This window comes from Labrus mixtus, chromosome 3 (genome assembly GCF_963584025.1).
Source record: "Labrus mixtus chromosome 3, fLabMix1.1, whole genome shotgun sequence".
Lineage (NCBI taxonomy): Eukaryota > Metazoa > Chordata > Actinopteri > Labriformes > Labridae > Labrus > Labrus mixtus.
This window is the reverse complement of record NC_083614.1, coordinates 6,326,858-6,353,123: the sequence shown is the minus strand read 5'-3', so window position 1 is coordinate 6,353,123 and position 26,266 is coordinate 6,326,858. Positions and strand designations below refer to the sequence as shown.

Genomic DNA, 26,266 nt, shown 5'->3' with positions numbered 1-26,266 from the left:
CTTAAAAATCTGTGAAAATAGATTCTCAAGCTTTTTCACTGAATATGAAGCTATGGCTTCATTTAGATTAACTTAGCATTAAGAATGGAAACAGGGCTAAACAGCTAGCCTGGCTGTCTCAGATGTTAAACAATATACATCTGACTAAAATGTTACATCTCATTTGATGAAACAGTCACAAAGAGGTGGGTCATAGAGCGTTAGAGAAAATAGTTCCCTGGCATCTTAAAGATCCCTTGTTATCCTTTTGTTCACTTTTCATGTTCTCAGTCTGTGAAACCTTTAGAGCAGCTAAAAAAAACTCCTTATTTATCTCATACTGGCGTCATCTAAACAATGAGCCTGAAACGGTTCATTTCAGCTGCTGTCTCTTTAACCCCACTTCCCACATGCCTACTGACACAGAGTGACACTCTGTCCTCTTCTAAACGTCCTGTGACCAACCAACAGAATTAAGACTTAAAACATGATGTTTTTAATTACCGGTCACATTAATGGGGATGACGCATGAGTTGATGACTTGTGAGCTGCTTTTCATTCTCTCCTCGGGGGTGGGCAGCGGCAGAGCTTTAGACCAGTTAGTCTGCTTGTCCAGGGTGGAGGGGATGTTAGGGATGGGGAACTTAGACCGGTGACCTAGAGCCACCCCGTCAGTGTCGGGGTCAGGGGGCGCAGCCTGCAACAGATGGATATTTGCATGGTTAGGGTGGTTAAGGTTAGCCGGCATTACATGGGGAGAAAAAAATGGTGCGTCAAGAGTTAGAAATGATCAAACTCAAGCTCGAGGAAGTGGAGGATTTAAGGCGGGGGATTACACTGGTATTGTCAAAGTGTTTATCTGAGTGTAGAGATTAGAGACTTATTAAAAGGCAGCAAAGACTGCTTACTGCCAGAGCAAGAGGCAAATCAATACACATCCACTTCCCAGGAGCTGAGTATCCAACAAAGAGGTTGAAATAAAAGAGCATGCTTTAGAGAAAGAAACACTGGGAGAATCTACTCATGCACAAAAAATGAAGGCTTGTAAAAGCAGGAAGTAATGTCAGATGGAATAAAAAGTTCCTATTTCTCAACCTGAGTTTGTTTCCAAGCCTGGTAATAAGAAGTTTGGTCTACACTACACGGCACATGTCAACATAAATACTAACCCTGCTTCATTCAACCACCTCTGCACAGCATAGAAATGTGACACACGCTGTAAACAGTCATTTCCAGTCACTGCACGCCGGTTTGAGAAACTCTCCCCCTCATGCTCCCGAGTACCCGTGGCACTCAAAGTGACTCTCCTGCATAATAACGAGTCCAACGGAAATATTTGAGAGGAAATACTTCACGGCAGCATTCCTGCGTCCGAACGAACGGCAGCTTCTGAATCAATCAGAGCTCAGTCCTCCTCCTCTCTGAGTCCTTACACGGCTCCATTTTTCCACTTCAGACTTTAAAAACAGCAGCTCCCTCTGTCTCCAACAGCTCCGTGTTTAATGAATTTTTGAGTCTCTTACCTTGAGATTCCTACAGAGAGACACATGTGAAACCGGGAAGGATTCTCAGGCTGAACTGCTTCCCACCTCCCACCCACCCACCCCCCATTTAAAAACCAGAGCTTTTGTCCTCTCTGTTCCCCAGCAGACCAATGAGTCCCACACACAAAACCCCCCGGGCCACAAAAGAAACTGGTTTCCTGGGAAACTTCTCCCAACTGGTGGAGGAGAAGAAGAAATCAAAAAAAGGGAGAGCAGCTGATTTGTTTGGGCGGACTGGGAGGCAAGTTGTAGAGTTAGGATGAGAGACACGAGAGATGAGCTGACAGTAAAAAAAAAAGGAGAGGCGGGAGGAGTGTTTGGTGTTTGTCCGAGGGGCTTTTTTTTTTCTTTTTTTTTTTCGCAGCGGGCATGGAGATATATTTGGTGAGAAAACAGAGAAACATGAGGCTGTCAGCTCTTTCTGGGGATGGGTGCAGCGAGGAAACCGCAGCACCGAGGAATCATGGGTAATCACAGACGCAAGCTCTCAAAAGCGGACCCTATCATTAGTGAAATCCTGGCTGCTGTGAGGCTCTGACTGCAGCCCTCACACACACATCCACACACAACCACATTCCTTAAATACTGCACGCTAGGCTCGACCCTGCATGTCAACTCTGATGAGGAATATGAAGGAAGCATCACTCAGGACACATTTATAAAAAAAGGGCTGTCTTCTTGTCAAACTTCGTCCTGACTGGTCGGATCAGGATGCTACCATGCATGCACAAAGAGATTCAACATGTTAATCAGAAGAAGTCAAACAGGTACGGAGGTGTGAAGTGAGTTAGAAGGAGCACACAGGAGTCGGGAGGGGAAGGTGGAGAGGGAGGGAACTCTACCTTTCTGCTCCAGGGAGAGAAGCGGCAACATTCGGTGGGGGAGGAGGAGCGGGTGGATTCAAACTAAAAATACAGAACATAAAAACAAAAACAAAACAACAAATGACAGAAATGAACATGGAGGGTTTTTGAGCTTAAACACATGGAAAAAAAAGACAATGCGGCATGGTGGTGAGGAGGGATGTGTGGACTGTAAGAGACAAAACATAAAACTACGTTCAGGGTCTTAAACAGATGACATGAAACACATCACTAACACGTTTACCTGTGTTTGTGCTAACTGAGTAGCTGCATCTCTACAAAGTCTCTCTGGCTGCTTGCAGGGACAAAAAGGTGAATTTTACCTCGACAGTATATAAAGTTTCCTTTCTATCACATCAAATTAAAATACAAAGAAAAACATGAAAAAAAAAGCTAACCATGACATTTAAGAAGTTTAAAGATCTTTGTCAAACATGAATTCTGTTACATGTTCCACTTTAAAATCCAAGAGATAAAAGTTTCAAATAATTAGACATTAAAAATAAGACTTCATGTTACAAAATTAAAAGGTTAAACTTGAATGTTCCTGAAAGTCAGATTATTTTGTCCAGACTGAGTTTACTGTCAGTGGTCTCACCGTCGTCAGATTGATGCCCCTCTTCTCTTGCCTCTGGACGACGTGGGGGGAGGGGCTCATGGGCATCTGGGGCAACGCCGAGATGGAGATGGTGACTCTCCGCTCCCTGCTTCCTGATGATCTCCTCCGAGGATCTGCAACGATAAACAAAATGAACTGACTATAAAAACATAGACGATGTCTGTTTGTAGACTCCTAACATGCCGCACTATAATAAGCTTTATTTATATAGCACTTTTAAAAACAGGGTTACAAAGTGCTTTACAAAAAAATAAATAGAGAAATGTGAGGAGTACAATACAGGAGTTCCACAGATTATACAAATTAGAACAATTTAAAATCAGCAAGAAATCAAAGAAAAAAAAGGAAAAGTCAACACAAAAACACCAAAAAGATAGAAGGAATGAAAGAAGCAAAGTGAAACCATAAAAAAAAAAGATCAAGGAGATAAGAGATTTAAGATACTGCCTTGGTAATCAGTGTGAAGATTACGTAGATGATGTAGCTGTGAAGATTTAATCCTTTATGTACAACATTAAAAGATGACGGACTAAATCAACAGGCTAGTTCAAAGACAAAACCCAGACCAAAAAGCTAATGTCAAATGGTCTTATATAAGACTTATATTTGTGTTCCATGTGGGTTAACTCTGGAGGTACATTGTTTTTTTAAGTTTTTTTATAGTTTCTTATTTCTAGTCAAAAATATCTCACTACACTTATATCAGCCACATTCACCTGACAAGTCCAGATTCAAATCATTAAGACATTTAATGCACAGAGTAAGGCCTGAATTACTTATAAGTTATAACATCTGACATTCCAGTAAGCAACATTTACTTGTTAAGGGTGAGTGTGTTGAGTTAAGATGTAACACCTACATCAGGTTCATTCATCTCACATGAAAACACTCAACAGGTCAAATTTTACTGTCTGCATTTGCAGATATTTTCATTCATTACGAGCAATTCAGACCTAATTTCTTTAACATTTTATACCTTAACATAAGATGTTTATCTGAACCTGTTGTGTTAAAGTGGCTTATTTTAAGTCTAATGAGATTTGGACTTAAATTTAGACCAATACACTTGATGCTAATATGCTAAGATTGGAGGTTTTCTTTTTGCTCTGTTGTAGCTCAATTCAGAGGAATCAAAAATGCTTTCCCTTCAAAAATCCTTAACTTTGAAAAATCCCAACTTGTTACGGTATAACACAGACAGTGAGACTGTGAAAATGCTTTTTATTACATGAAAGTATTGATTTTCGATAAAATGATGATGATGAGTGTTTCGCTCTGATAAAAACATGAATTGAAGATTTTCCAGGGTGTCTCTGTGGTATCACTTTTACTTTATTATTATATGCTGTTCAGTCACACTTTAGTCCTCAATCAATAAGAAACTGCAGCAAATTATTTAACACGCTTGGACATCTATTCTTATTTTATCTTTTCATCTCTTAAAACAAATCCGATATAAACTCCTTTGTTGCACATCTCAATAAAACATAAAATGTGTGTTTGACTGCAGCTGTGTTTGAATTCTTTGTTGTTTTCCATTCCTGTAAAAGCAACATTTCAGGTTACGTAATCTAAGTTCTCAAAAAACGCTTTAATGACAAACATGCAATTACACAATGTGTCCACTAGAGGGCAGAACAACACAGGAATACGATGGTTCTACTATAAACCAGCAGGCAGGACGTTGCCAGTTGAGACATTTTAAATAAAGTAAGAAACACAACAAGAAAAAATGTAGTTATTCTCTGACCTTTCAAAATAAAACACATTAGTTATGATTTAACTTTGCTTCTGTGTTGTGGTCACACACAAACTCAGTGGGTGTCACTCTTCCTCTCACCTCTGTGCAGGGCCCACGGGCTGAAGTTGGCCTGCCTGTGGAGCTCTTCCACACATACTGGCCGGGTGGAGAAGTTGAAAACATTCCTCTGCTGGTGCCAAGGAGCCTGATAATGTGCCGTCAGCTTACTCTCCACATCCAGGTTAGATACGGCTGTCAGACAGAGACACACGCAGAGTCAGTCACAGCTCAATGGTTTGGAAACAAACCAACATCCAAACACTTATAAAGGAACCACACAACAACCATCTTTTTACAGTCAGATTTAATCCTACTCAGACATCCGTATTAAGGCTTTAACCTTGTTACAGTTTTATTGACTCAATTATCTTCTATTAGGCTGACTGAAAGACAAACTCCCATTTTCATTAAAGCCTAAAACTAAGCAATCATGACTTTTTAATAATAAACAATTGATCCATAGAGCCGGACCACTATCTTTAGGCCCTACTACTCTTTGTCACATTTATATTAATGAGGTGAGGCACATGTCACACGTACGCCTGCAGAGAGATTCTTGGTTTGCCGACTTATGTGATGGAAAATGGAGGGGCAGTCTGCAGAGATCTGGTACGGGGACTCTTAAATTTCCACTCTGGCATTTTTGTGGAGACACGCTGGTTAAGATCATTAAGGTGAAATCCAGAGTCTCAGACAAATGGAACTAATGAGCTTTCCATTACAGAGACAACGTGGTGCCATGAGGGCAGAGGAGGGGTAGAAAATGGCTTTGGCTGCACCCTGAGAAAGAAAAAGCTGAAAAGAAAAGCAACAATCAGAGCCAACGATGGCGGCACAATAGCCTGTTTGCTAATGCTATTACCTGCAGCCAAACAATAGGTTCTATTGCAACCTGAGCTCTGACTTTCATCCTCTAAACACTGACCAGGATCTGAATTAATCCCCCCCCCCACACCTGCTCAGGTTACACAGAGGGAGCTCTCCTCGTGTTACACACAACACATGGAGGAGCCAAACGAGGGGAAAGTTTGAGTCTGAAAGGAGCTGTATGCTTAGAACTGATCAATGAAATACCCCCCCCCCCATAAAGCCTTCATAAACAGTTACTTAAAGTTTAAGATTCTAATCTTTATTGAAGTTGTGGAAGACATTGAAACAGTGAAGCGTCTTCCTGAGCAGCATCGTGCAAATAGATCAGAACAGTAAGGTCATTGGATGTATATAAGAAATGGACGTAGCCTCCAGGCCTCTGAAGTTTCTCTCTCTCTCTCTCTCTCTCTCGTCCTCTATCCCCTCTCAACCCATCACAGTTTCAGCAGATGGCTGTTCGTCATGAGTCTGGTTGTGCTCGAGGTTTCTGCCTCTTTAAAGAAGTTTTTCCTTTCCACTGCAACTTTTCTTAATGTTGCTTAATGCTCATGCTGGATTAATGTTGGGTCTTATAAACAATATAACAAAGAAGTCTAGACCTGCTCTTTTTGTTAAGTGTCTTGAGATAACATTATGAATCGGCACTATAGAAATAAAGATTGATTGATTGAAGTGAAGTCTAAGGTCCTACAGGGGGCGACTCCACTGGGTGCAAAAAGAAGTCTCACTTGATGTACTAGCTTAGTAAACATTTTTCTAATAATTGTATGGTTTAAATAATTTTTTTAAAGTCTTCCAGCTTGATGGTTATTTTATAAATAATGGTCCTAATAATAGTAAAATAGACAATAAAGTGAGAGCTTCTTATGACATGTCTGACCTGAAAGACAGGGTTCTACTGCTCTCTTTTGGGTCGTATATTTTTAAAGATGTTATTTGCTATCTCAAATTAGCATCCAAATTATTACCACACGTAACTTGAGCAAGAGATGCAGCTATGACTATCATTGTTGGGCTCAAGATAAGGACAGTCCAAATTCAGACACACATGGTTGCCGACATGTTGGGCCCCCTTACTCTTACACACAGAGGATGACGAGGACTAAGTCACTGCCTACAGCTGCACACATTTATCAGAACAAATCTGAACCCAGACAAAAAGAGTCAGCCAGCCACTGATGTGAGACAACATGTTACACACCTCTGCAGGTGACTCCGTCCATGTGGATCAACTGAGACAGACACATCTATCAGTCCTCTCCTACTTTGTGGACGTTTCTGGGCTTGTCCTTGACCTGAAAGCTTTTCTGAAACAAACTGTCTGACCCTGATGTCTGCCTGCAGGAGAGCAGCAGCTGCAGCTGAACGCGCTCCACGTCTGCCCAGACGGGAGCTAACTTTAGTCTGCTTCACTCAAAAAAAGACACAATTCAACTTCAGATCAAACAAAGGTCAGGGAGTTAGACTGCAGCTCAGCCTGCTGCAAATAAAACTGCTCCGCACAGAAAGTTTTCTTCTAGCAGCTCGACGGTTTTGGTACTCTCTCTGATACAATGCATGCAATCCCCAGAAGAGGAGATTTATTTAGCTGTCACTCAGAGACAAGTTCATGCTTTCCATAAAACAACCCCAGAGGGATCTGAAAGCCCTCCGAGGTGACCCACATGACCTGAAAACAAACACTGTGCTCCGTCTCTGTCTCAGGTGGAGAAGCCAGAAATGAACTTATCAGAGTAGAGTAGTAGATTTATGTAGAGTAGAAGACATTCTAGCTTTTTTAGTAATAAAACACTTTTTTTAATGCCGTGTTCATATTGCTTGAGCATATATATTGTCATGTTTTTGCACAATCTTTTTAATTTTCATAAACTGTAACTCACAGTAGAAAGAGGGAGATCAGAGACAACTTTTAGAAAATTACCCAAATTTTACTTTCTGCAGCATTTATACCACGAGTGTAGGAGCAGATTCTGAAAATGATATGTAGTGTTTTGTATAATGGATCACATGGGGTGATTGATGGTTACCTCTATATAAGGTACAGTAGCAAGTTAATCCAGCTGCAGCGCCTCAGTGGCTTAAAGTGTCGCCTTAGCCTCTTTAACACAAGTCAAAAAAATGTTTCCCCTTCCAGTGGAACACCTGACCTGACACAAAGGTTTCTACCTTATAAAGAGGTAACCGTCAATCACCCTGTGAGAGTTTTTTTGGAGCCACAATTTACAATATTTCGACGACAGGGTGGAGATGATGAGGAGTCAGTATTGCTAAAAGTAAGGCTTAAAGGCTTTATGTGATTTTTCACACTTAAATATAATATAAATCAAGTATATCCTCTGAAAATAACTCTGTGAGTCATGACTGTCTACAATGTGTGTAACACCCGAGTCCCACTGTCTGTGATGTTTTCAGAGTTTTCAGAGTCCATTAGCATGCTAACACAACAATGCACCGCGAGTTGTTTTGGTTTCATGCTGGTGCTCAAAGGCGACATCTGCTAGATCAAAAAAATCGCATACAAAGCCTTTAAAGTTTATTTATTTGTCTGGCTTATTGGCTGGTTAACAAGCTAAGTGAACCAGCCAGGAATGTTGAGCAAAGCCACAGATAACATGTCAGCTAATTAGTGCTATAAACCACACAGCATGACATTTGAAAGCTGATATCTGCATGACAATTCTCAAAAAGGCACCAAGAACAACAACAACAACAGAGCCCAAATGTCCAGCTCAGTGACTGAACTAGCCAAGGTGACCCGAGCTGAAGAAGAAGCAACTCTCGTTTCACACCTCAAAAACTTAAAAAAAAAAAAATCTTAAGTATCATTCAAGTTTAAACATGTGAAAAATCTATCACCTTTGCATTTATAACAAATAAGAGAGTTGATCTATACAGAAACGAAAACAGTTTTTGTACCAGGCTGTAAAAATGTTTATTTAGAAATAGAATCTCTAGGGGGACTGAATTACTTTTGAAGCCAGACTCAAGTGGTCATTCGAGGAACTGCAGTTTGTTCACACTTTGGACTTGTGGGGGACAAAGATAACCTTGCTTTGATTACATCTTAAAAATATCCCTGCCAACACCTCAGATACTCGTCGTTAAAGCATTAAACTTTACTGAGAACACACTTTTTAAATATATCAAGATACACAAACAAGATCAAATGTGATATAAGAGGTGCTGGTAGGTGTATTTTTGAACTTTAAAAAGAGCTCAGCTAGCTGTCCACCTCTTGCATAATATGTAATAAGTAGTATCACTAATCTAATTTATTTATTTAAGAATCAGGGAGTGACTGTAGTTCCCAAACTACTCCTTTAATCAGTGATTGTAACTCAAAGCGTCTGACTCAGCCCATGATTCTTTTTAATTTGGGTGTTTCCTTGAATGTGTAACACTTTTTTTTATGTGTGCAGCAGTAAAACTTTACAACACAAAGCCACAGTATTTCAATCCTGAAGCAGCTCAGCACATTGTGATGCATGTCTGCTGTGATCTGTGGTGAGATAATTGAGTAAGCATGTTGTGTCACTGTTTGTCCCGCTCTCCCTCCCTGCTGTGATCTGAACTGATGGCCCCCGCACTGACACCCAGGAAACTGAAAACCCAGCTGACAACAATAACAACAACAACAACAGCGTGGAAACACACTCCCAGCGCCGCCCCGGCTCCAAACACAGCAGCACTCGCTTTCACAATGTTCAGTGGAATCTGAGACTTTTGGTTGAGTGAGGATGAACGTGAACAGACAGAGCATGAGGGGCTTTAAAGAGGTTTTCATGTAGTCAGAGATCCACATGTGGTCACCTGTCACCTTAAATAAAACACATCAAACTTCAGTCATCACTCTCACCTCACAGCAGATTTCTCTTTCTGTCACATCCAGGACAAGAGAGCGTCAACACGCTGACCACACGACCTCAGGTGTGAACAAAAACAAGACTTTTACACTTTGCTTGATTTCCTTTTACTGAGATTTTAAATTTGCAAAGCTTGTCTAAAGTATCAGACAAAGAAAGTTGTCAGCTGAATTGGATTTGGCTGTTGAAAACAAAGAATTAGCTACTGGTTGCTTTTTTTTTTTTTTTCGTACCCCAAATCCCTTCATCAGTCTACTTGAGCTTGAGGTTCAACTCGTAAGATCAACTTTTATTTAAAAGTCACAAGTTTTTTTAAGTGCTCCATGTTGGCTAGACATCAAATCATTTCAAGCCCCCACTTTCTTAGACTTCTTCTTCATGTCACTGATTTTTAGACTTCATTTGTAAATTTAACAGCATGTCATGCTTTTTGCTCTACGCTACAATTTTCTAGCCAAAAAACAAAAAGTGCAGAGATTTGGCTTCTACTAGTGTTCCTCTGATTATTTGAAAAGTCGACTTTCAGGTGGCGGCCCTCCACTGGTTTACTTTTCCGTATTTGTAACCTATTTACTCTGAGAATCTTCCTGTGGACATCACATACTCTTAATATCTGCACTGTGACAAAGCTCATCGATCTCTCCTCCACCTCTTCATCTGCAGCAGGATCATCCCTCAGTGACGTCTCCACAGTTATCAACGCTGCCTGCAGGCCGGGAGCAGCAGAAAGGGGGGATGAAATGAAAAGCCTCAATCCTCAGACTGCCTCTGCCTTGTAATTTACTCTGCATCGGCCTAGACAAGGAGCCAAACCCTCACACCCACGCTCACACACCTACAATTTGCCAGCAGCCTGGGAAAACACAGATGTCCGCCATTAGGTCACACGTAGATAAGACAAAACGTGGCTGAACTTCAGAGAACAGGAAGACAGGTGAGCAAGGACTGTTATCGTTCAGCTCTGTGAACTTCTGTGAGGTACTTTGTCAAATAACATACATTTCCAAGTGATAAGGAGCAGTTCTGGTATTTTTTAAACCTGGGACCTCTTTCTTTTTTGTAATTTTACAAAAATTCAAAAAGTGTTTGTTTCTGTCACTGATGGACTCAGATTGTAACTGTACCTGTTTGTAAAGATTACAGAAAGGATTCCTACAGAGTGAGACAGACCTTATTATACAAGAGTAAGACACTTTTTTAAAACCAAACACAGCCATACAACTCTCTTTTCAAGGCCACCAAACTCTATTGGAAAAAAAGAGAAGACATTTTATGTTGCAGGAGACAGAGGATTCAAGGCAGTGCTGTCTCAGTCTGTTATGTTTTTGTAAAATATCCTGTGTCACGCAAAAGTGTGTTTAAAAACCAACATGACACCGTTAAACAAACAAACTAACTTATCAAGGTAGCAGTAGACCAGCAGCTCCTGTGTTCTGTGAGGTAAAAACGGTAGCTTTTTTCAGTGGAGTCTGGTGGCTTTCACTTTCACTTTTTAAAGGTATTTTTCCATCCATGAAATGTTCAAACACTTTGAATACCAAGCAGGGCATGTTCATAAAGGATTATGTTGCAGTCATTACAGACAGTTTTGCAGCAGAAGGCAGAAGACGCAAGTAATGTCGGCCCAAAAATGTATGAAACACTTTAGACCAATTATTTTACTCATCTCAATTCCCCTTTCATTGTGAATTTTTACACAAAGAATGTAGAAAAACTTCAGCCTCTTCAGGTAGAAAGAATAGTGTCTGATGTTTTGCCCTGAAAGCCTTTTTTCAGAAAGCACAGAAATCTTCTACTGAGATGAAAAAGCAGCAACAACTGAAAGTCAAAACATTTCTTTCTGCCCACACTCTGTAACACAGTTTAAAATAACCGAGCAAGACAAGCAAGAGAAGCCTGCACATGAGCCAAGAAGTACAACACTTTCAGCTCTCACAGCTTGTGACAGAACCTCAAACAGGGTGCAGACATGTTTGTGGGTCGAGATCAGAGGTTGTGCATGCAGAGCAAAAAAGAAATGGGAGGTAACATGCAGCTCCATTAAAGCCTGAGTGAATGATACAGTACCTGTGGAGGAGAGTGCAAAGCAGCATCCCAGAGCCATGACAGAGCTGTGAGGTTGAGATCACATTGAATAAGTCTAGTGTGTGTCCCTCAGTCACCTCGTGTCCTTACAGCAGCGTCCCCCCCCCCAGACAACTCTAGCTGCCACACTGACCTACAGCTCCACTGCAACATCTGCTCTCCCTCCTACCCCTCCCCCCCCCCTCCCCATGTGTCCCCCCCTCTCCCACCGAGCGCTGGGTGCAGATGGTCCAGCCGTCGCTCTGACTTGGTCCACCACTAATCTGTTTATGGTCTGCTTCTGCAGGAGAGCAGCAGCAGTGTTAATCTGAACCGCTGAAACAACACCGACCTCTTAACTCACAAAGAGGGAATACAGAGGGTGTAGAGGAATGACAAAAAGGATGCAATATCTGTAACTCCAATGTCACAGCGTTCAAATGCAAATGTGGTATTGTCATGCAATTTGTCACCCTAATGCACTAAAACATTTACAGGCTAGTTTTGTGTTGTGCATCATAGAAGAGTTGTAAAAAATTACTGTTTGATCATTTACCTGCACAATGAGTCTAAAAGCACAAGAATTAAATGCATAACATATAACAAAAGAAATGCTGCTCACCTGTCTGTGCAGAGAAATATCATGTAAACAGATGCACGTCAACTTGCAAAGAGAAAGCTCTGCATCTTTCTTTTTGCAAGAAATCTAAAGTGAAACAATTTCTTGCCGTCACTGAAGACCAAACCAGAATAAAGAAAAGCCATACGCTGCTGCTGTTCCTCTGCAGGAGAATGTCCCTCTCTGAGCTCTGACACAAAGAGTAGAGCCCTGATGCCAGGCAGGCACACAATAATACCGTCTCTGATAATCCGCTCTGAGCCCACATCCTCCCAGCTGATGGTGATGTCGCTGACGCCGCTGACCCACTGCAGCAGGTGGAGCACGAGACTGTTACAATTATTTTAAAAAAAAAAAGGAAAAAAAAGGTTAAAGCCTTCAGAGCTGCTGAGGAGATCTGCTGCAGGAAACCAGGAGTGCTGCAACTTTGTATGGGATGTTTGGGTTGTTGGCATGATAAACAGAATGTTTAAGCATGTCAACTCTGGGTTTCATTGCACAAATCACATTTTTTGTTTTCTATATAGCCGATGAAAAAACTATAAAAAAAACATGACATTAAGGTTTTCCCCATCTGGCGTCCTTGATTAGGTTGGAAGTTTTCAATCTGAAGTTTAGCAGCATTTTTATTTATATTAAATGGAGAAAAGCAACAAATCATGCCCCTTTAAGAAGCTACTAACAAGAAATGTTTGTTATATTGGCTTGATGACAAGTGAAATAGTAATGGCCCAAATGACTTCATCAGCGATATTTGCAATTTTTTCCCTTACACTAATGCGTCAACGTCTTCTTGCTTCTTGCACAAGGAGAAATGTCTGTTTTTGAACTCTGTAACTTTGGGTCGAGGTGGTACTTTTTCCTCAGAGAGGCGGGTAATTGCAGCTCAGCTTTCCGGCAGAGAGCCCTGGAGGCAAATCTCTCCCGTCACAGATCTGAGCTCAGAGATGAAGACGATGATAGAAGAGGATGAGAGGAGAAAAGTGAGAGTGACGGAGCAAGAAGCCAGACAAGAATACATCTCAGAGTGGCTCTTTTGTTGTCTGTGAGAGTTTTTAACTACTAATCTGTAAAGACGCCAAGTTGAAAAACATACCAGTCCTTGTGCATTAAGTCTCTACTATTAAAGCAGATCTAGAGACCCATTCATAAATCCCTTGAGCCCTATAATGCAACCAATGACTCCACGTCATTTAAGCCCCCATGCCTGATGCCAATATCTTTCTAACTCATTGCCACAGTTCATAACTCAGGCCACCAGTTACAACCTCATTTAAAGTTACACCAGGTGATTATAATCCAGATTGAAACCAATATAAAGGTAATGGGGAGAGAAAAATCAGATACCGATATATCGGCCGATATCTTTCTTTGATCTATGGTCAATCTAGAGATAGATAGATATACACATTTTTGTGTTGATCCCTCAAATGCAGCTATCAAAAAGATATGCAGTTTAACTTAGACAGGATGGTCACTCAACTGGAAAGTAACTGTACGTACGTGCATCAACGCTCGACACTCTGGAGGGTGATAATGGTTATTGTAATACTTATAGCACCCTCTGCTGTTGAAAGAGAACTGCTAGTGTAATACTTTAAAACTAAAATAAAATGCTGTTTGACTGGTGAATACATCGAGTAATATCGGCGCATATCTGCAATAAAATTAGCTGATACCGATTGTCACTGGATATGCCGATATTATCTCTTATCTCTTTTATTTATGTGTTTAGGGACAAGTCTGAAGTAAATACATTGATATCACATGCTGACTAAAGCATTTACAGGATGATTTAATTTGCAATGCCTGTCCATAAATGGGCCTTCAAAATACTTAAATATCAACATAAAACAGCCAAAAAAAACAAACTCAGCTACAACTCAGACAGAGCCATACGAGATGCAAACTAATTAAATAGGTGCAATTAAGTAAAAAAAAAACTAGAACTCTTTCCTTGTGTCTCTGACTTAAAGTAAGGTTTTCACATTTTGGAAACTTTGATTCTTTTTCGATACCAAGAGTTAAAAAAAATACAGTCTCTGTTATTTTAATGATCGATGGTATTGAAGAGTCTTTAAATGTTAAAGACAGATGCATAGGAGAGAAATGAATCCATCAAATAGTTCAGGCAAAGTCCTGCACACTGTTTTTTGGTACTGAAACAATGCCAATGTTTTGTGCAGTTTAGACACTGTACCTGTAATTTGTGTTAATCAAATACAAGAAACTCTCCAATATTCAGTATCTATACGTCTGTGGTATTGAAGGCGTTAAGACTACCTTACGCTACAACATTTACAGCCAAAGCTACTTTGTGATGCCTGATCCCTAAATGGTCTTTAATATTCAACAAATACTAAAGAGACCGTACATAATGGACTGCATAATTACACAGGCAGAACAACACAGGATGCAAACTCTACTAGATTAATTCTAGGTGCTTTGTAGTGCAAGAAAGTGGAACTATTTTCTTCTCTCCCTGTCAATAGTCTGCACATTTATCCCACCGCACCTTTCCAAACCCGGCCCACCTGGAGCTTTGATGTGGGGGAGCAGGTGGGCCCTGTGACCTCTGTGAGGAATGTGATGCTGGGAAGAAGGAGGAGTTATTGGGGGGGTAAATGAGGCTTTGTCTCAGGCTGATGCTGCAGAGCTGTAATCAAACCTCTGGTCTGCTTCCTGAAGTGATTTGACTGTCGCTCAACACCGGACGTTTAATTACTCAGAGATAAATCACTGCTGATTCTATTTATAACCTCATAAATCACCCTTTTTTATTCTTCATCTGGACATGGAGGATGACATCACCACAGCAGGAGAAGTCCCACAGGTGTGTGAAGCTGCTGCTCTGGTTTAATTGCAGAGCTCTAAAGTCGTTCTGTATATTCTTGGCTTTGGGTCACAGCGTCAGCACGAAGCTGGCAGCAACACAAGCCCACACACGAAAACTTTGTCTGCTGCAAAAGAATAAATCAGACTTGTGCTTCAGGAGACTTTTCTGTACGCTCAGTTTTTCTGGACCAGAGCCCGAAACCACCGAACCGTCGCTGAGCCCGGAGGGGAAGTGAGGGAGGAAACGAAGAAGAAGAGGGGGAATCCCATCAGATATCACAGTTTCCGTTATAAAAGATTAACGCTCAATAAACAATGAGATCTTGTCACACTGTTACGGAAGCCCTGAGGGGACATGAGGAAAGAAATGATGCTGATCTGTTTTATGTTTTCTTTTTTTGATTAATTTTGTCTGATTATCTCTTGCAGCTTAATCTTTTGTCAGCTTAATCTTTCTCAGTGCCATATTCCTTTCTTCCCTTTACACAACCAGAAGAAAACCAACTGTCAAGAGAAATATAAGCCTTTCTTTGATCATATGACACATTTAATTAAGGTATTTAACAGTTGAAACTAAGTGTAAGCTGATAAAATAAAGGTGTATTAATGAACCTTTTTTTATCTGTGATAACTAAAATAAAAGTAAAATTAAAAATAAAGTGTGTGTTGCTGTAATACTCATTTTTTCCACAAGAGGCAGACTTGCACAACTTCTCCATGTTTTAAATGGGACTGAAAGCATTCATTTGTTTTCTTTCATCCTCGTCATCTAAACACACACTGGCTACCTCCTTTATATTATAGGTGTCAAGATAGATAACATTACTGTTGTGTCTTTCTGTTGGACACTAATGTCGTCCTGCATGCAAACATTAAAACTAAGGCAAAAAAACCCCTTCATTTTTTAGGTGCAAAAAAACCCTTGTTTTCCACCTGATGTCATGGATTCCAAGAAAATAAGAAACGAAACAACTATTAAAAGAATATCAAAAATTCAGACTGTGAAAACTGCACAAGTGAAAAAACGTACACGTTACTCTTTCTTTTTTCACTCTAACACTTTTTGGCAGTCCTTCTTTCCCTGACTTTTTTACCAGAAGAGACACAAGAGCTACAACCAACCTTTTCTTCACCTGTTAAAACTGTTTCCACATGTTTTCACAATCTGAAAAAAAGGTATCACATAGCTGAAATTTGTCTGCTAAAATGTATTCCTATATATTATGTTTATAAAAGATTAAGGAACTTAGATTTATCTCATGTAGTAACGCCATAAACACAGAAACTATTAAGATGATACAAATCAAATGAATAACAGATACTTTATTCCCCCTTTGCCTCTCAGGGCTTCTGTACACTTCACATATTTAGAGTCTGAATCAGAAAACTGGAATGTACAAACACATGGAGCTCCATACCCAAAGCTTAGAGAGCCAAAAAAAAATATTTCAACAGCAGGAAAAATCCCATCACTCACTTCCTGAACCTCAAAGCTTATCAACAGGGCTATAACATTTCTGATGTTTGTCTGATTCATAAACACACGCTCGGTGCCCAAACAACTCTGAGTCAGAATTATTCTGGATAAAATCCGAAACATGTTGCCGCCGCACGCTGACATCCTCCTGCAGATGCAAAGGATGAGCGCTGTGGTAATACTGAGGCCTGTGTTCTCAGCTGCTTCTTATTAAGAACTACAAAGTCCAACAGCAGGCTGCGGTGGCTTTGAAATACTTTCCATTTCAAAAACCTCCAGAACGCCTCGTACTGCAGGGCAGACACGATACCAGCCAGAAAGAGAAAGCAGATTCTGGACGTTTCAGAAAAGGGAGAAGAACGTGTTAAGTGTCGGTTAAAATGTCTTGACATCCTCGGAAAACATTTCCTTCATAAAGATTTAAGTGCGCTTGAAGTGTTCATAGGAGTGTGTGGTGTGTTTTATAGAACGGTTAAGAGCAGAGCGATTATGTCAGAGCGTCATGACACACTTTATTTGACACTAACATTACATTTGCACGTTCCAGAGCAAATGATGAGAGATTACGTAAAATAGAAAATATTTTTTTTAAAGGGTTGTTAATAGTGACAACAAAATAGTGATTCAACAACACTTTGCAGTTCCTTTGTAGAACATGTTTTGTTTTTGATCCTCCTACTATGAACTGCTATTCTCTCAAAGTAGGAGTCACTTGAACTGAAAAAGCTCTGATTCAGTTTTGGTACACGTCCCACCCTGAACCAAACTAAAGCCAGAGTCTCGCCTCGTCCAAATGTCCACTGTTAGATGTAGATGCTTCTGTGTATTTGGGTGGATAAAATGATAAGATGTTTATGTTAAAAGAAGTCTGCAAAATTATTTATTAGCACTCAACATGATACACGACACTTTCCAAACATTATTTATGCAAAAGAAACAAAGTTAAAAGTGGTTCTGCAGGTTGACTCTGCAGCTGAAACAACTTTTTATAAACACTTAACTATACTTACATAACCCGTAGAGGTTGTTCAAACAGTTACAGCTGCAACTGCAACTATTATACATTCTCATCATTCTTCATTAATTAATCGAGCATTTATGCTTAAAAAATGTCCAAAAAGGGTAAAAAACAAACAAAAAAAACCACGTCCCTGTTATCAGGATGTCAGGACAAGTGAGCTCCCGTTTCATCGACCTATAAGTCTGGCCTATCTTAGTATACATCCAGACACGAAAAAATTGCATACTATGATTTAGAATCCAACCTCATACTCAACATGACGCCACATTTAGTTTGTATATAAGACACAGCTGATGTCTTCAAAATGTAATACTGTTTGAACAACAATCCATACGATTAATACTTTGACATGTGATTTTGTTTAAAAATGCCTGACATGACCAATAAACTGTAAATAACAGTTGTTGTTGGACTTACTGATTGAGTTCTACTAACATCAGCAGACTGAGGCGCAGCGGTCAGAATCATCACATTCAGGGAGGGTCGATTCTTTCATTCACTTATGAAATGCAATCGCTCATATATCACACTGAGCAGCTCACACAAGACCAGAGGGAGTTTCTTCTGTTTCCTCACTTCATGTCATTAAATCTTCATTTACATTTATAAGCCCCAGTGGAATAACAATCATGAAATCTTTTTTTTTTTTTTGACTGTCAGCAGATCCACCACCGTCAAACCCACTTCACAAACTCTCTGCTGCTACTTCAGATGCTTGCTGTTAACCCTTTCCTCTCCACACATCTTGACCCTCTCGTTCAGCACTCTGTGTCTCACATTTGCTGAGTAATCAAAAGAAAAAGGCGACACATGACAAACGCTGAACGGGGGGGACTCTGAACTCAAAGCGTTTCATGTCACTCTCCTCTCTCTGCACACTCAGCGGGGTCAGCGCGGGGCAGGGTCTGCATTCAGCAGCCCGTTTACCTCCTGACCTGCAGACACCTCATTATGAGGCCTGCACAAAGAGCGGCGGGTCAGTAAACACCGGAGTGAATTACCAACTCAATGGACACTCATTCACTCCACTTACCCTCTATCACAGTCACAGCAACACGGACTGGCTTAAATCAGCATCAAAGCACATTGTAACATCGAAAGTTATAACTGTCTGATGTTTATGAGTAAAATCAAAGCTTTTATTCACAATTACCGCCCTGAGAAAATAAACCACGACAAGCTTATAACTCACCACAAAGATAATTGTTTGGAGCTGTTAGAGGGTTGTATCAGTCACTTTTAAAAATGTTCCAGTTTATTTCTCCAGCTTGCAGCTGCTAGACAGGCTGCATGGTAATCTTTCAGGGCGATCAAACTGTCGTCTAAAAGTGCTTTTTAGCATTCAAAAGTCAAGATGTTTGTTGTCACTGTGTTAAACAATCGAGTTAAATTCTTGTGCTAGGAGGCTCCTGTGTCAAAGGTTAGGTATTAAATATAAATACATAAATATAATGAAATAGAATATAATATAATAACAGAACAAAGGATCAGTATAACAATCAAAATAGAGTTCAGGCCACAACTGATGTATAGCAGGGCCCAGGTTTGAAAACACAGGAAATACCATTTAATACAGCAGCAGGAGAAAACACAAGAAACAAAAAACTGCAAAAAAAGCAAGAAGCCAATCCTCGAAAGAACACTTAAAATTCCTTCACCTTTAAATCAGCGTGGCGTTCAGTTTACAGCTCGAGCCTCCTGATTGGCTAGAGACCCATGTGGGAGGCTGCAGCCCTCCACATATCACATCATTTTACGGTCTTTGAGGTCACAGCTGACTCCTATTGGGCTGTAATGGCCCTCCCACTGAGCTTGGCCCGGGTCCCTACTTTCCCTATAGACCTTTGAAGTGCTCACACACGCCCCCCCCCCCCCCCCCCCCCTCCCCCCGCCCCGCCCAGCCTCAGCACTGGAGGAAGGGGGTGTGTCCGGGCTGGTCCCTGCTCTAAAAGCTCTATGGGTTTCCACACCCTGCAGGTACACCTGGCTTATTAGTCTCACAAATGAAAATGTGTGGCCGCTGACCTCCTGCTTTTGTTTATGTGCGTGCTCCCTTTCTCGCAGGGAGATAAAGAGAGGCGGGAACTCTTGTGTGTGTGTGTGTGTGGGTTTTAACAAACAAAAAGAGCTCCTGGCTTTCCTGGAAGTACGGGTAGTTTCAACCACATGGAAGAGGAGAGCGAAAAAAAAAACCTTGAAGTCAGAACAAGAGAAGAAGAAATGTGAGCACAGTGAGCTTACAGGAAGATTTCTGCACTCAAAAAAAGGTGAAACAAAAGAGTCATCTGTGTGGTCAGACGGAGAGGAACGATTTTACCTTTTTAAATGAGTGCAAAAGCCAAAAAACACAAGAAAAGAACAGCAGAGGGGATTCTTCTTTCATCAGCGTGTTTCTCTGCCAGAGCAACACACTTCTCTGAGCTTTTGTTCCTGCATGCCAACTCGTCTAAAGAGTGTATCACGCTGCCTCTGCAACGTAGACGTTATGTAACTTCAAAACAACACCATGTGCACGACACTGCAACACATGGAGATTTATCTTAATTTAAATCATGTCTGTTCTGTCATCACACGTGTAAATGGAGGCATGTTTAGCAGCACACTTTACCCAAAGTGAGACATTTGGTTCAAATGTACGGCGCTAACATTTGAGAAGACAAAATCTTCATCAAACGATCAGCAGATAGCATGCTGGGCCGTCAAAGTCCTGAACATGATGTTGACATTTGGCAACAGCAGTTTCTAATTCAACATTTTCACATCAAGATGGAGAGCCTGAACAGCCAATATATTATTAAAAACTTAAGACAGGAAAGGCGTTCACCCAAGGAAAACCTCAGGCTGTAAATGTGATCCCAGTAATGAACAAGCTCTGATGATTTCTACCCATCAAACAAAGGATCGTATAAATTAATAGACCTTTCTCTAAAGCTGCTCCTTCAAAGTTAATGATTAAAATCATCAGTCAAGAAGGACCCAATGCATTTTGTCCATCTCTGTATACTTTTTTAACTGCATCATCAAGTAAGAGATTGGAGGCTGTAACCTTACCGAGCACAGTCTCAAACTGACCCTTCAGTGTTTTATCGTGGGCTGAATTAGTTAAAAAAGTATCTCTTCTTCAAAACAAACAGACCTTGTGGTTGAAACAGGTAAAAACACTGAATAGAGCAGTTTCATGTAAAAATGTCTTCATTGGTGGACACGCTGTGTCAGCAGGCTGTGAGCTGAACTGCCTTAAGCGTGTTTCCTAATGTTCAGCTGGTTTAAAGCTTAGGGTTTCTTAAGTGTTTGTTGAAGCCAGAATTCTTTCTTATAGATCCATTTTTGAAAGTTTTTTGTATTGGCCACCGATGTATATATAGGACTACAGCTCAGCTTACATTTTAGGATCAGTCACTTGATCAGGTGTGTGTGAGCCAAAGGGAAAAACAAATTTTTGACCGTGAAAGCACAAAGTTTATTGTCACAGCAGGTTGTGTTTTTGGATTGATTCACGTGGTTATGGACTTTATTCACATCATTGCACTGAGGGATTAAAAAAGGAACAGTTTGAAATGCAATCATGCCTGGCTTCCTGTTATTTCTTAAAGTCTATTTCACACTACAGGGACATGTGTCAGCAGCAACACCTCAAGACAGAAGTATACATTAAACATATTCAGACTGCAGTTATATTTACGTCCCTGTGATGTTTGGTCTTCAATCTAAGGGTCACGGGGACATAACAGGGGGACAAACTGATCCCCCTGCCCCCACCATGCTTCACAATGCCGTAAGTCAATGTGAACTTAGAGACCTGGACACCAACATTAAGCTGTCGTGGAATCAATATGAACGTCTTAAGGCGTAATGATGGCGGAGCTTCGTTAAGGTGCTGTGTTGGTATAGTAGAGTGAAAAGGTCTACAGATCTCCTTCAGTGTTCTGGGTCATACGTTTCCCCCCCCCCCGAGGAGCCCAATAAATCGTAGAGTTCTTCTCTTTATCTAGACAAACAATTCTCGTGATTCCAACCAAGTCCTGTAAGCAGTTTCTTATAAAAGTTTTTCTTACACAGTACTGTTTGGTTCAAGGGGCTGAGAGCTGAGCTACTGCTCACTGTAGCTTAGCTTGTTTCTCCAATAATTGAAGATCCAGACATCCATTAACTGAAAAGCTTTTTCCGTTTACATGAAAGTGTTAGAAACAAAGGTGACATAAATAAAAGATAATAACAAAGCAGTCCGATGGAAATGATTAAAGCCAAGAGCAGGATTATGGGACACTCTGACAAAAGTAAGCTAATATATGACTTTGTTGAGTAATGAACAAAAAATAAAAATGAATTACATTTGTAATCTTTGAAATAAGTAGCCAATTCCCACAGGCTTATAATATAAATCCATTCTGTTCCAGGGTCCTACTATTGCATTACAGTGTGCAACACCTAAAAGAAATCCAAAAGGACAATATCTATTTAACGATAATCAATAAAAACAGTTTGTCTGGTACTGTGGGAGCCGGCGATCAGACAAACATAAGAAAAGGTGTCTCTGCTGAAATAGAGGAATAGAGTAAGGAACATAAATAAGCAGCCTTTTTGTACACACATTAAACCGAGTGTTGTAACACTGTGTCAGCGTCAACAACACACCAACACGCTGAGATACGCCCACCACATTGTACGTGCCATCATCAGCCTCATAAACAAAAAAACAACAACAGAAACACGTCCAGCCTTCAGTCGAGCCGCTCATTCATCAACTTGTTATTCAGTGTGTGACAGGCTGAAGGGTCAGAGGTCAACGGTATGTATGACATGCCGGACTCGGGTCACCAACAGAGCCTCAGAGGTTACAGAAACACTGAAACCATACGTGAAAGACTGTGTGAGTGTGAGGGTTCAGGTGAGTGTGCACAGCCAACAAACAGCTCACACTTTGAGACAAACGGCTGCAGAATATTCAGACTGTTATATAAGAGTCTGAGCAGTTTAATCACTAAAGGTTTTTCCTGTGTAAACACTGGGCTGTGTGAGTTCAGACTCTGGTTTCACTGGTTTACTGGCATCAGTCAGCGCTAGCATGGAGCACAATAAGCAGAACAGACGGACTGTGGACAGAGAGAAACACAAAGAGGGGAAAAAGGAAACCCAAAAAACGCAGACACGGGGGAAGGTGTGGTTTGGAAAGATACATCCAGAGCAAGCATTTACACCGGACGACTGCAATGGAAACCGCTTTTTAACTTCACATATGGTCAGGCTGAGGTCAGCTCCATCAGGCCTGCGACCTGCGTATGTCTGTGGGAAAGTCATTATGAGGGAGTGGCACCATGGCCGAGCTGAGCCCTGGAGATCTCTCACACATCTGAGCCCCGGTGGGATCCAGCTCAGAGAGAATAAACTGAAGGCCTGGCTGCTTTTACACAAACTGAGAGCTGGCACGCCGGATGGATACGCAGGCAGAAATACCAGCAGCTCTTTGAGTGGAAACAAAGGAGGGGATCAGACTATAACAGTTCCTGGTTGCTTTCAACACCACACCCAAAAAAACACCTCCAAACAAAGTGTCCATGAGGTGTTTGAGTTGGCATCATTTAGGGAGAAAAAAAAGGTCTGAAACTGACTCAGGATTTGGTTGTTGAATACAAACTCTGAGTATTCTTTACTTTGCTTCAACAAAGCTGGAAACCAAACTCCTACCTCAGTCTGGGTCTAATGTTTTATCTATAAACTGCATGTCAGCTGGAGGCAAGATGGTAACAGAACATTTTCCCCAGAATACTTCCTTAGTGTTTTGATATGTCACAGTCATATTAAACTATGTTTATATTTCTGTTTTGTTTATCAGATAAAGGACCTTTAGCCTGTGAGCTAATGTTGGCCACATTTCCCAAAGCCGAGCTGAAGAGTGTCAGGAGGAGTTTTTGGTTATGAAACAGACTGACATTAAAAGTGATGCCTCTTTAGGAGCTTCACCCCCCGCCCCCCTCAATCTTCACCATAAAGACTGATGATTACAACACTTTTTTTTAATGCCAGAAATAACTTCTGCAGGAAGCTTCCAACAGGAGGATTACCAGCTGTTGCCAAAACAGTTTTTTATTCAAGTTCCAAGACAAAGGCTCTTGATGAGAGATAAATTTGACTTTTAAAAAAGACAGAAAAATAATCAACAAAGTCAGCTTTATCCTCTAGGTCGCCAAACTCCACACAAACAGAAAGCTCCTAACAGGAGTTTAAGGAACAGAGACATCTGTTGTATTGTAGTCTAAAATGAAGCTAGCAGCAGCTCAGCTCTCAGCCTCTCCTGTTGTCGGATTGCCACCAAAGTGTAAGAGAAACTCTGATTTGAATATTAAAAACCTTTATTCTTTGTTTTCCATTATGTGAATGTGTTTTTCTTTTAAGGAACGAGACCTTCTTTAATTAAAGTTTACACAAAGCCGAATTAGCCAAGATGAAAACTTTCTCACAAAAAACTAGCTGTACATGTGCAACAAGTTAGTGACAGCTCAGCTTGCAGCCCCCTTACATCCATTTGATAGTCACTCCCCTTCGACACATGGTAGATTAGACCTCATGAAAGATGAATGCTTTAAGGATTATTTTAAGAACATGTTTGAAAAGCCTGGTATCCCAATGCTCCTGCATTGCCCCATGTATCTAACACAGATTCAACTAGCAAAAGAAGGTTGATTTTGGGTCTTTGCAATTTAAAGGAATAACTTTAAGGGGGTAGCCCTTGAAAAATACACCACCAATCCAAATGAAACTCAATTGGTGTTAGCGCATATTTTTAACCGCAGGGACAGGAAATAGCATGAAGCAGCAGCTGAAAATCAGTATGACCACCGTTCTATTTCTCACAGGCCCTCTGTGGGTACACCAGATTTATCTTTCTATTGTTAGCGTCTGTGAGTCAGCACAACACTCATACACAAATATTCAAACAACACAGCTGGAGATGATGCTGCTAAAGTGGTGACCTGCTGTGTGGCAACCAGTGTGTGTGTGTGAACCACTCTGTGTGTGTGTGTGTGTGTGTGTGTGTGTGTGTGTGTGTGTGAAGCAGTGTGTGTGTGTGAACAGAGAGGTGTGTGTTTGCTCGTTAGCACAGCGGTGCAGAAATCATCAGTAGGCCTGAGTGTATAATCTCAGCGAGTCACTGCTGGGCTGTTAGCGGCGTGCTGACTGCTCCACCAGCAAATGACAAAAAGGTCGCCATTGTGTGTTTTATTAAAAAAACGGTGTCTCCATGGAAATGGGCATGTGTGCATGGAGACATGTGCTCAGGAGGGTGTTTGCTCCTTCACAGCTCATCATAGCTCAGCTGTGGAAAGAAAACTGAAGTGTAGCCTCGCAGTGAACCTCAGTGCTCTGCAGATGATTGTCTGAACGACTCGGGGAAAACTGACTACTAAAAAATACTGTTATTATTCAAATCTACTGACACAGATTGGTTCCAGATGAACCCCAAAAATAAATTCAACTTGTACTTACCTATTGATCATGAGCAGGAAGTCAGGGCGGACATGGAAAAGAAAGAAAGAAACCATATTATTAGTTGATTTGCAGCAGGATATCAGAAAAACATCTTGTTTTAATTTAATACTGTGTGTTTTCATCTCAGATGAATCTCAGGAGAGTACACAAGCTGGAGTTCAGCCCAGCTTTTTATTTTCATTTCATCAGAAACTAGAGCTCCACCCATGTGACATTTCTGAGGCAGAATCGGGTTTACTGCCAACTACGTTCACACATACGAGGAATTTGACATGATGTTTTGGAGCCTAGAACATAGAAGTAGATGAAGCAGCAAAAGGCTATAAAACAGCAGGACTCTTACTGTAAAGGCAGTAAAATAACAAAGAAAAAGATGCAGAAACAATATAAAAAGTAATATAAAATATATTATAAAACCATGTAATGTACAAAAGGTGCTGTGCTAGAGTTGTGCAGGTATGTTCAGGATTAAGATTGAGTGCAGATATCTAACAGTATAAATTTCACACACAAATTGCAGTGTATACTACTCGTGTCCAGGGTGCTTAAATGTATAACATCTGATTTAGCCTCAAAGTGAATGTAATGTAGGGGGGCTCTGGGTCTGGTTAAAGTCTGTGGTGTAGGGCAGGTGTAGAGGCGGGATTATTGAAGAGGCTGGTGACCAGTATTAAATGAATAAATGACAATAGTTTTCTATCAGAAAAGAAAATACTCTACAAACACTCAGAAGGAATAAATGCTAAATTGACTTAATGTCAAATGTTTTGGTGCCTGTTAGTTGCTGTCTTTTGGATGAGCGATAACCCATGTGTTGGCCAGTACGGTTACATTCTGAGATAGATTGAAAATATATATTTTTTGTGGATTGTACAGAAATACCACCATGCAAAGGATAACCTTTTGTAAGGACTATTTAAGATTATTAGAAATTTACAGCAAATTCTAGAGTGGATGACTTTCACATTTGCTGCGACGCTCTGCGAAATGAAATAGAAAGAATAGAGCAGAACAGGAGATAGTTATTGTCTACTTTTGCATCGAAGGCAGAAACTTGTCTTTGACTTGCGTGTGTAAAAATATGCCATTTAAAACACAAAGTCATAAATTCTAACAAGGGGGCACATTTAAAAACCATAAAACAATAATGATGTAAAGTGCAGCGTGCAGTAGAAGTTAGCAGGCTGACTTTAAAGTATTCTTGCTGCAGACAGTGTTTAGAG

General features: G+C 40.7%; 2 protein-coding genes across 6 annotated transcripts in view; one reads left to right on the top strand and one right to left on the bottom strand.

Annotated features, from left to right (window-relative positions):
• The window catches only part of LOC132956355 (sex comb on midleg-like protein 2), a 486,888-nt gene that overhangs the window by 48,854 nt on the left and 411,768 nt on the right, over window positions 1-26,266 (top strand). The window lies entirely within an intron of this gene.
• The window catches only part of nhsa (Nance-Horan syndrome a (congenital cataracts and dental anomalies)), a 78,741-nt gene that overhangs the window by 10,295 nt on the left and 42,180 nt on the right, over window positions 1-26,266 (bottom strand). The window contains exons 2-5 of the mRNA XM_061029704.1: window positions 4,846-4,998; window positions 2,985-3,118; window positions 2,366-2,428; window positions 484-676 (exon numbers count right to left, since the gene is read on the bottom strand). Coding sequence (XP_060885687.1) covers window positions 484-676; window positions 2,366-2,428; window positions 2,985-3,118; window positions 4,846-4,998 — 543 coding nt within the window. The remainder of the gene's footprint in view (window positions 1-483; window positions 677-2,365; window positions 2,429-2,984; window positions 3,119-4,845; window positions 4,999-26,266) is intronic.